Source organism: Abramis brama, assembly GCF_963993115.1.
Source record: "Abramis brama genome assembly, chromosome: 3".
Taxonomy (NCBI): domain Eukaryota; kingdom Metazoa; phylum Chordata; class Actinopteri; order Cypriniformes; family Leuciscidae; genus Abramis; species Abramis brama.
The window spans coordinates 18,603,093-18,615,193 of record NC_139965.1 but is presented as its reverse complement, the minus strand read 5'-3'; the positions used below and the strand labels follow the sequence as shown (position 1 = coordinate 18,615,193).

Sequence of the window (12,101 nt, the reverse complement as noted above, 5' to 3'; positions counted from 1 at the left end):
ATATACCCACTCTGAACATCTCTCCACACAACAATTAACACCCCCTACCCCCTCCCTCCTTCTGCTTCTCAGCCTGTACTTAAGATCTGTGAGGAGAATGTATGCTGGGTCTTCAGGAAACAGAAGATAAAGAAAGCCAAAGGCCCAGACGGTGTGTCTCACCAGCCTGTCTAAAAGCCTGTGCTGACCAGCTGTCATCAATCTTTAACAATTCACTGGAGCTGTGCAAAGTCCCCTCCTGCTTCAAACGCCCCACAATCATCCCTGTACCCAAGAAACCAAAAATCACAGGTCTAAATTACGACAGACCAGTTGCTTTGACATCTGTGGTAATGAAGTCATTCGAGAGACTGGAGCTAGACCCTCTTCAGTTTGCTTATCGAGCAAACAGGTCCGTGGATGACACAGTCAACATGGGACTGCACTACATCCTGCAAAATCTGGACAATCCAGGGACAAAGATCCTGTTTGTGGACTTCAGCTCGGCTTTCAACACCATCAGCCCAGATATCCTCCTGACTAAACTAACCCAGCTCTTTGTACCCACCTCCATCTGTCAGTGGATCCACAGCTTTCTGACAGATAGGCAACAGCTAGTGAGAATGGGGAAATTCATGTCCAACACCTGGACAATTAGAACTGGCCAGGGGTGTGTGCTCTACGAATGACTGTACTGCAAAAGACCCCTTTGTCAAGCTCCTGAAGTTTGCAGATAACACTATAGTTGGGGCGAGCAGGAAGAGGCCGAGGGCCGTGAGAGAGCGGCGCGAGGCCGGTGGCATGATTGATGAGCGGAAGCATAAAGGAGGAGCGACGACAGTATATGTGACAGCAGTCGTTCGTGAATGGCTGCTGTCTTTACTTTCATTTTGTATTTGTCTATTTAACGTTTATCAAAGAGCCCTCGCCTGTGGGGAATCCGCGGTGCCATCGAGCATGGTGAGCAGAGTTCGTCGCCATGGACGCTCGAGGCGGTGTACTGTAGTGAGTTACCGGGGGGGGGCGGACGAGCTCGCTGCCGGCCGCCTGGGTGCTGGAGGGGCGGCTTCCGTCCGTGAGGGAGCGGAGGATTCGCCGCTGTTCGCCGTGTGCCGGAGCCTGCTGCCATCCGCCATGATGGGGAGGAGCAGGGAACGGGTGACTCCTGCCGTTTGCCCATATCCGGAGGAGCCGTCACCGTCCACCAGGCGGCGGAGGAGTGTTGAGCCGTCCACGAGGGCTATCCAGCGCCACCGCCAGGCACCGCGGAGAAGATCACCCAGCTGGCCGAGGACCAGATGGCAGTGTGTTGTGGGAAACGGACCAAGATTTATTTATTTTTTCCTCTCTCGTATCTGTCGCTCCTCATGCTTCCGTCACCTTGGCCACCGTGACTGGTCCCCCCGGAGATGGGGGGGGAGTAGACACAGTCACGTGGGTACCCCCTGGCCTGCGAGGGGCGATGGGGGTATGTGCCAAGCAGGACGAGGTCGAGGGCCGTGGGAGGACGGCACAAGGCCGGTGCCGTGATTACCGATGAGCGACACCTGCGCGACGCACCGGTCTCGTATCTCTCACGGATGAGCGGAAGGATAAAGGAGGAGGGATGACAGTGGAGATCGAGAGAGGCCAGGCCAGGATTTATGTTGTGTTTTGTTATATGTGACAGCAGTCGTCCGTGAGTGGCTGCTGTCTTTACTTTCATTTTGTATTCGTTTATTAAAGTCTTTGAATGTTCGCCGGTTCCCACCTCCTTCTTCCCACAACATCTAACCTTGCTATAATAGTCATCGCCTACATCCACAATGGTGACTAGTCTGCATAAAGACAGGAAGCTGGTGCAGTCATAACAACCTGGAGCTGAACACACTCACAACTGTGGAGATGATTGTGGACTTTAGGAGAAACCCCCCAAAACTTCCCCCTGAACTTTCTTGTATAACAGATATGAGAATGTGCTTAATTGTCAAGAAAATGCCACTATGCAAAATACTTAATTGTTCTACAATAGGTTTCATTTTGTTTAAGCAAAAAATGTGTTTTTTCTTTTATGAGATTCACCTTTTCTAATATCACTCATGAGTTCTTATGAACCAAACCCCTTTTCAAACAGACTTTTGACCATTGCATTAGGATTAATGTTGTTCTTACAATTAAAGCGGCTGTGGTCAGTCTTTTGATCAATAGCAGAAGAACAACAGATCCTTAATGAGTGAATAAGCCGGGATACGTTATGTAAGGCTGCACAGCGAGAGTCTCCCTTTATGTTTCTCATACCTCATACTGCCACGCTGCAGGGCTCACTAATGATTCATATGTTTTTTGCCCACAACACCCCACGCTTCTCTCCACGCCGACAGACTGCGTGCTTTCTCCTTCTCCTCCCAAATAGATTTGACAGTGCTGGGTACTCTCGGGTCAAGACTACTTCTCCCTGTCTGATCCAGTTCTGACTCTCTGAACAGAGGGAATCTGGAGAAGTTGATGCTTTGCTTTAAAGAACTCTGTTGAGAGAGATGAAAGATGTGTGTCATACAAGAACGAAAGTCTCACTGAAGTTGATTTCTTGTATATGCTGAAATGATTTTGCTCCATATTAAATGCTGTACAATTATACAGCCCTCCATCCATCCTCCTTTCGTTCTATCTATTGTTCTATCCATCCATCCATTGTTCCATCTATTGTTTTATCCATCCATCCATCGTTCTATCTATCGTTCCATCCATCCATCCATCGTTCTATCTATTGTTCTATCCATCATCCATCCTTCTATGTATTGTTCCATCCATCCATCCATATTGCTCTTTCCATCCATCCATCATTCTATCTATTTTTCCATCGATCTATCCATCCATCCATCGTTCTGTGCATCCATCCATCCTTCTATGTATTGTTCCATCCATCCATCCATTGTTCTATCCATCCATCCATCCTTCTATATTGTTCGAATGCGCATGCGTCGCGTCTGAACGCGTTGTTGTCTTTGGAGCTCCATCGATTGATTTATAATTCTTGATTTCTCTTTAAACTCACTTACAACGAACATTTTCTATTTTTCCTCACCTCATAGTTACAACGCGGACTGTTGAGCAGACGCGTCTCAAGCCTATTAGTGATCCAACGTCGGATACTCTTATAGGTTACTCCTGTGGATCACGGCTGAACGCGTCTTCTCCACACTCACTTACAAACAAACATTTTTTTCGCCTATCGTGCGTCTACTCTACACCTGTACCACTAAAAAGACGGATTATATCCAAGACTTCAGTCATAAATTAGTATTAATATTGATAGCATCACTGGTAGCGTCGTTGCTAACTTAATTTACTGTCCATCTGTTAAAATGGCGAATATATCAGATGTAAGTAGTCTACCTTTTGGTGCAGGTGAGGACACATTTGAGCTACACGCGTTGCAGTCTGAGCTGGAAGCTGTTGAGAAACAGATCCACGACCTTTTAGTGAGAAAAGCCGAGCTGATAGACCGGCGGTTAGCTCTTGAAACATCACGCGCCGATGCACACAAATCAGTGATCAACGTTACTAACCCGCTGACTCCGACCTCGTCTACTCCGTGCGTTACTCAGCATCGGTCACGAGCGTCGAGGCCGCGATCAGCCATGGTCTCGTTTACGCCGGCTCCAACATGCCACCACGAAGCCTGGATATTTCCGCAGCGGAAGACGCGAGTCAGGTCTAGACCAAGAAAACTCTCTCCGACCCTCCCGGTTTTCGAGATATCCACACAAAACCGCTTCTCCCCTCTTCGCGAAACAGAACGCGATGCTGTGATCATCGGTGATTCCATCGTTCGACACGTACAAGCTACGTTAAATAAAAGTAAGGTGCATAGTCACTGCTTTCCTGGTGCTCGTGTTTCTGAAATCGCTGCTCACGTTCCCGAGATTCTGAACGAGCGCGTCGGAACTGTGGTCCTGCACGCGGGAGGGGCCGACATCAGGCTGCGACAGACAGAGGTTCTGAAGAAAGACTTCAGGAATCTGATCGATACGGTACGCAGCACATCGCCTGATATAACGATCATTGTGTCAGGACCGCTTCCCACGTACCGACTAGGTCATGAAAAGTTTAGTAGATTATTCGCGCTAAATGAATGGTTAATGTCATGGTGCAATGAGCAGAAACTGCTCTTTGTAAATAATTGGAATCTGTTTTGGGAGCGTCCTAGGCTTTACCGTGCCGATGGCTTACACCCAAGCAGATTCGGATCGGATCTTCTGTCAGATAACATCTCCAAAATGTTAAATACCTTTTGACTAGTAACCAAAAGTTCAAATCATAGTCTCTGCTGCACCAAATTAACTGATATAAATAGTGTAGAACATTGCATAGAAACTGTGTCTATTCCTCGTTTAGTGAGATCAAATAATAAATCTACTGCAGGATCTAGAAAAAATCTAATTGTTATTAAACCAGAAAATGTTGCTATTAGTAAACAAAAACAATTTCTAAAGCTAGGTCTTCTAAACATTAGATCACTCACACCTAAGGCAGTTATTGTAAATGAAATAGTCACGGATAATAGCTTCGATGTCCTTTGCCTTACTGAAACTTGGCTTAAACCTAATGATTATTTCGGTCTAAATGAGTCTACTCCATCAGGATACTCCTATAAGCACGAACCCCGTCTGATTGGTCGTGGCGGCGGTGTTGCAGCGGTCTATAGAGATATTCTCAATGTTACTCAGAAAACGGGTTATAAGTTTATTTCGTTTGAAATACTTGTACTAAATGTTACGCTCTTAGATGTTAGAAAAAAATCCATATTATCTCTAGCCTTGGCTACCGTATATAGACCGCCTGGGCCTTACGCTGATTTCCTAAAAGAGTTTGCAGATTTTCTCTCAGATCTATTGGTCAATGTAGATAAAGCATTAATTGTTGGAGATTTTAACATACACGTAGATAATCCAAATGATGCGTTAGGGGCTGCGTTTATAGATTTATTAAATTCCTTTGGGGTCAAACAAAACGTCACCGGACCAACTCATCGTCTTAATCACACACTCGATTTAATTATATCATATGGAACCGATCCAACCGATATAGATATCATTCCACAAAGTGATGATGTCACTGACCATTACTTGGTAACTTGCATATTACGTACTGCTGTAATATGTCATGCGGCGCCGCGTTTTCGACCAGGCAGAACAATCCTTCCATCCACCATAGATAATTTCTCGAGTTGCTTGTCTGATCTGTCTCAGCTGCTGCCTGAACCCAAACAAACAGATGAACTAGAAGAACTAACTAGCACTATGAGCACCATTCTCTCTAGAACATTGGATGTTGTTGCACCTGTTAGATTAAAAAAGGTCACAGAGAAAATTAAAGCACCATGGTACAATAATACTACGCATGTTCTAAAGAGAGAAACCCGTAATTTAGAGCGTAAATGGAAACAAACTAATTTAGAGGTCTTTAGAATCGCGTGGAAAGACAGTATGTCATGTTATAAAAAGGCCCTAAAAGCGGCCAGGGCTGAGCATCTCCGCAAACTAATAGAAAACAACCAAAACAATCCTAGGTTTTTATTTAACACCGTGGCTAGACTAACAAATAAACAGACGTCACCCGAACAAAATATCCCGTTACAGTTTAGTAGTAATGATTTCATGAACTTCTTCACTGAGAAAATAGAAAACATCAGAACCACAATTGTAAACGTTCAATCCTCAATCGCACCTTATAATTCAGCCTCAATTTTCCCCCCGCAAGAACAATTACAGTGCTTTACAACTATAGAACAAAAAGAGTTAAATAAACTTATCACTTCATCTAAAACAACAACATGTTTATTAGATCCTATACCAACTAAACTACTGAAAGAAGTGTTACCTGTAGTAGAAGAGCCTCTCCTCAATATTATTAACTCGTCTTTATCTTTAGGTCATGTTCCAAGAACATTTAAACTGGCAGTGATAAAACCTCTCATTAAGAAACCACAATTAGACCCGCATAATCTAGCAAATTATAGACCCATTTCAAATCTACCTTTTATGTCTAAAATACTAGAAAAAGTTGTGTCCGCTCAACTGGGCTCTTTCTTGCAAGAAAATGATATCTATGAAAAGTTTCAGTCAGGATTCAGACCGCATCATAGCACTGAAACTGCGCTCGTTAAAATCACAAATGATTTACTTTTAGCTTCTGATCAAGGCTGTTTCTCAATACTAGTTTTACTTGATCTAAGTGCTGCGTTCGATACTATAGATCATACAATACTCTTAGATCGACTACAAAATTATACTGGTGTTCAAGGACAAGCATTAAGCTGGTTTAGATCATACTTATCAGACCGCTACCATTTTGTCTATTTAAATGGAGAAAAATCGATCATAATTCCAGTAAACTATGGAGTGCCGCAGGGATCTGTGTTGGGCCCTCTATTATTCTCAATATATATGCTGCCACTTGGAAATATTATAAGGAAACATGGAATTAGTTTCCATTGTTATGCTGATGACACTCAAATATATATTTCATCACGGCCGGATGAAAACGCTAAATTATCCAAATTGACAGAGTGTGTTAAAGATATAAAAGATTGGATGACGCGTAATTTTCTATTATTAAATCCAGACAAGACAGAGGTAATACTTATCGGTTCAAAAAACCGCCCACAGAACCTCTCACAATACAACTTTGACATCGTAGGATGTCCTGTTACTTTATCCTCTACAGTAAAAGACCTGGGTGTTATACTCGATTGTAACCTGTCTTTTGAAAATCATATTTCGTATGTTACAAAAACAGCCTTTTTCCACCTTAGAAACATTGCTAAGCTACGTAATATGCTATCAGTTTCTGATGCAGAAAAGTTAGTTCATGCATTCATGACCTCGAGACTAGATTACTGTAATGCTTTATTAGCCGGTTGTCCTGCATCCTCAATAAACAAGCTACAGTTAGTCCAAAATGCAGCCGCTAGAGTTCTTACTAGATCAAGAAAATATGATCATATAACACCGATTTTATCATCACTACATTGGTTACCTATAAAGTTCCGTATTAATTACAAGGTATTGCTACTGACTTATAAAGCCCTAAACGGCTTAGCTCCAGTCTATTTAACGGATCTTCTATCACCCTATAATCCATCGCGCTCTTTAAGATCAATAAATTCAAGGCTTTTGGTCATACCTAGGATATCCAGATCCACCAAAGGAGGGAGAGCATTTTCACATTTGGCTCCAAAACTCTGGAATAGCCTTCCTGATACTGTTCGTTGCTCGGACTCACTCTCCCAGTTTAAAACTAGATTAAAGACGCATCTTTTCAGCCAGGCATTCATATAATATTGTTAATCTCACAGTTTCAAACTACAATCCGGCCTCTAGTTCATAAATGCCAGAGGAGAACTGGCCCCCGACTGAGCCTGGGTTCTCCCAAGGTTTTTTTTTTCTCCATTAGGTCACCTGATGGAGTTTTAGGACACCATTAGGCCGCTTGATGGAGTTTTTTCGGTTCCTTGCCACTGTTGCCTTTGGCTTGCTCAGTTGGGGATATTTTGGGGATATTTAATTTTATTCTATCAATCAATAAATTCCACTAGAAACAAACTTTGTTGTATTATTTTATTTTAATACTGTGAAGCTGCTTTGATACAATCTGTATTGTGAAAAGCGCTATACAAATATACTTGATTTGATTTGATTTGATTTGATACCGTTCCATCCATCCATCCATCCATCCATCCATTGTTCTATCCATCCATCCATCCATATCGCTCCATCCATCCATCCATCCATTGTTCTATCCATCCATCCATCCATATCGCTCCATCCATCGCTCCATCCATTATTCTATCCATCCATCCATCCTTCTATTTATTGTTCCATCAATCCATCCGTCCATCCGTCCGTCATTCTATAGCATATATCATTTCCTGTATCATTTTATATATTACATTTACAGTATTTAGTTTTATATATTACAACAGTTTCATGTCCATCTTTTTTTTGTCTAACACTTTCTTTCTGTTGTGTCTGAGGGGAATAATTTTTCAATAGTAAATTGTGCGGATAAGATGAAGTTGAGAAGTGCAGATGAGGTGAAGGGAGATTTTCAGCCAAGAAGATCTGAGAATAAAGCACTCTTAACACGTGACAGACAGTGTGAGTGCCGAGTTGGACCTGTTGTGAGACTACCACAAAGAGACCACCTGTGAAAAATCTTCTTCCCTCCTCTCATATTTCTCCTTGCTCATTCACCTTTTGTGATTGTAAATTCCGTTTGAAAACCTACCCCTTTCTCTGCCTTTGCTGTTTCCCTTCCATTCAGAAACAGAACATTATTTATTGAGAAGTTGTTCTAAAAAATACATAAACCTGAGAATATGTAATAATCTCTAACATTACCCTAATTTATGCAACAAAGATTTTACGTTTTTTTAAGTTTAAGTAATTTTAAGATCTCATTGGGGTTATATTGTTCAATCTAACAAGCAAAATTCAACTGTACAGCCTTATAGATTCATTTTTGTCTCTTTTAGCACAATCTTTAAACTTTAAAACAGTGTAGCCTGTAAGGTTGACCTGCGGTTTTAATGAGCAGGATAATATGCATGAGACCAGTTATTCTACATTAATTTTAATTGTTCCCCATGTAAATGGACCTTACATCAGCTGAACTACATACGAATCAGTTTCCAGTTCTGTATGAACTTTTAACATTTCAAAAGGTCTTTCAAAGGCAGAACTGGTGAGTTACATCTCTTATGGATGTGTAACATATAGTTTTGCATAAATTTAATTTAAGGATGTAGAATAAAGATTTAATAAGGTCAAAAAAAGGTCAGAAAACTTCTGTAAGTGTAATTCTTAGTACGTTTCATCTTAGTACGTTTCATCTTTCTCTGTAAATGAACCATAACATGTTATCATACACACCAAATAGTTCAAGAGACATAACATTTGCATTTCAAATATTAATATTTAATTTATGTACTGTATATTTCATTACTTTGATCAATTTTATGGGGTTTTACATTTTATGGGTTATGGTGAAAGATCATGCTCTAATTTATTCAATATATGATATAGTCTATATATTTAAATTTGTTAATATTTATTTTTATATTTTTTTCTAATACATTTCTAATTTATTTATTAATATTCATCTTTAAACCAAGGTTATTCAAGTTAATTAAAAGTAAAACATTTAAAAAATGAAACATTTAAGTTTTTTTAAATAAATGTTAACTGAAATAAAATATATAAAAAACTTATTTAACTGCTATTAACTTATTCTACTTTCGAATTTTCATTTTGTTTAACTTGATGTACTAAAATAACTAAAACTGAAATAAGAATTAAAAACTACATATGCATATTTTTTTAAAAATAATGAAAAATCACAAAAGCATGCATCAAAATGAGTACAACTTTAATATTAAAAACCAACTAATTTAAAATGTTCACAAAAAATATAATAGTATCCCAGTGATGCTAACATAACACCTCTGTAAACATTTATCTGTGGTGCTTATTTAACGGTTAAGAGAAACTCTGGAAAAAATAGGCATAATTAGTCATAACGAATGATGCAGTTGTTTGTTTTGTTGCAAAACCTCTCCTCTGTGACTGCTGAATTTCTTTTACTAAATTCCTGTTCCTGTAATTCCGATTAAAATTCTACATTAATTCCACATCCTGTGGGGCGTGGCACAAGTTCTAACTCATGTCTCCTGATGTAAATGAGTGCGCTTGCGTCGCAAGTCACAAGCTGTTTGTACCTGTGTATGAACACAATTGTTTCGCTTCCTTTCTTTTGTTACTATTCATTACATCGGTAGACAGATCATGGCAGAGGAGCGATTGCATGTTGGCAGCCGCCGTAATTTAAATGCTTGAAACTGGCAGGCTATTGCTGTGCCCGGGCCAAGAAGCTGCTCTTTCTTCCTCCCGTTCGGATCATTTATCATCTCTTACACAACTGCTGGCGGCTGATGGCTTTCAGAGGACTTTGTAATGAATACTCCACCTGCAGAATCACTTTGAGATGGATTGGCCAATCAAGAGATGGTGGGGAGGAGTGCATCTTTGACAGACAGGAAATGATGTAATTAGCCTTTATGTAATTGCTTGAATCGATCAGTAGAGTTGTCTCAGTTGTCTGCCAATAGCACAACTGTTTGCATATGGTGTATTATTGATGCATATGAATGTTTTTTCAAGCTAAACTGTAGTCCTTTGGCTTGAATGTCCATTGAAAGGAAGCTTTTCAGTTTTAGGGCATGTAGGGCATGCAAGTATGCATGTGTGTTTGTGTGTTTACCAGGGTCTGAAATGAACTTGTTAAGTGGAATTGATTCCCAGTGGAGAATCAAAATCTTATTTTTGTATCAACAAAATCTTTACACTGTAAATGCCCAACCTTGGCATATGTATTTACTGCAATTGTTGATTTTAATAATGTAATAATGGTTATCAATGTTAATTCATGGAATATACAAAGCACTTTTGTGTTTGGGGAAACTCATTGTGCAGTTTTTGCCCTCTTATCTTAAATTTGGGTGGCACTTTTCTACATTTTATTGGCATTTTTGCCCCAAGTGCCTGTTCATTTCCCACTCTTGTGTTTACACTCTCTTTGGCCACTTTTGCTTGTTTGTATTTGAGTCTGTATTTAACAACTTTACCTAGATAGCATTCCTAGGCATCACAGTCATGTTCAAGAAAATGTCAACTTTTGCAACAAACTCAGATGTAGACATTCGTTTGTGCTTTTGCTGATCCAATTCACTGTCTGCAGACTGACCGGCTCTTTCGACATCTTGAAAGCACATCTTATGCCTTCCGAGTTCCGATCTATCAAAACAGCTTCTCTAATGTGTAAACACCCCGAGGGTATCAGACTTGTCATTAATATCTGCGTAAAAATCCTCTATTTGGCTGTTGTTGGTGCGCATTAGCTCTATCAGTGCATCTATCATACTTTACTGGTTAATTAAACCGTGTAACTTGCAGCAATTGCACAGATTTTGCCGAAATATGCCACCTGACCAAATGATATCAGGCAATATTCTATTTCCCATCCATTTTTTTTTTCCTCTTATTTCTGTCTCTTTCTTTCTCTCTGAAGGGGATGAGGAATAAGCCGGGGGTGGAGACAGCGGGGACCCCAGACTCGGTGTCTGTGTCGGGGAGAGGCCGAGGAGAAAATAAAGCCATCAAGTAGGTGCCTCCTGCTGAGATTAACTATTGCAGTTAATGTCTTGGTAATGAGTGGAAAACATTACTTTGTATGCTGAGTTGTATGTGCTGGACTCAGAATAGAACTAAAGGGTCTGTGTTCAGATTGGAATACTGCATACTGCAAAAAAATTCTGTAATTTCATGCCAAGGTATTGAAAAAAGAAAAATCCAGGTTGTGACAACCGCATTTACAAAATTTCGATCCAGTTTGTACTGAACTGAACTAGTTGTTAATGGCATATACATTCTGTCATGAAACTATAGATGGCACTGGCTGATAGGTCCTTAACTCATCTTAACTAATCTGCTTGCAATCACATCATTCTCTATAGGGCACAGCTGATTGGCTCCTGCTGTATCAGTAGCCAATGAGCTCGCTGCTCAACCTTCAAATACTGGTTAGCATTTGTTGTAGCAGTGCAGTGTGCTTTCAGAAACTTTGGTCATATCCATTACCATGCCAAACACTGAACACAGAAATGTAAATATGCATCAGGGATGTCTCTTCTGTATGTGTGTAGTGCTAGAAAATCACAGGGATGAGCCATGACTCATTCATGTTGCCAGGTCTTGCTAGAAAAAATAATAAACCAAGATAAATCCAAATGCTTCATATTGAAAATAATACCAATATTGTGACTCGCATCTGCCCTCTTTAATAACTTGATCGTTTTATGAGCCAACCCCAAACAGCAAGCCTGAAAATGCTTATGATAAGTGGACATGGCAACACTTTATTACAGAACATAATGAGTCTTTGTTTACTGTAATATTGCTTTGGTCAAGAATAGCGGATACCAAACACTAATGTGACATTGCTAACTGTGTAAATGATATACATACTCTACATTTTTAGACATATTTCATAACCCATGCTCATTTGTAATTTATTCAGGAGTG

The 12,101-nt window shown here is 40.4% G+C and overlaps 1 protein-coding gene across 1 annotated transcript in view; it reads left to right on the top strand.

Moving 5' to 3' along the window:
• Positions 1–12,101, top strand: part of syt7b (synaptotagmin VIIb) — a 138,134-nt gene that overhangs the window by 59,125 nt on the left and 66,908 nt on the right. The window contains exon 3 of the mRNA XM_084110062.1: positions 11,089–11,180. Coding sequence (XP_083966188.1) covers positions 11,089–11,180 — 92 coding nt within the window. The remainder of the gene's footprint in view (positions 1–11,088; positions 11,181–12,101) is intronic.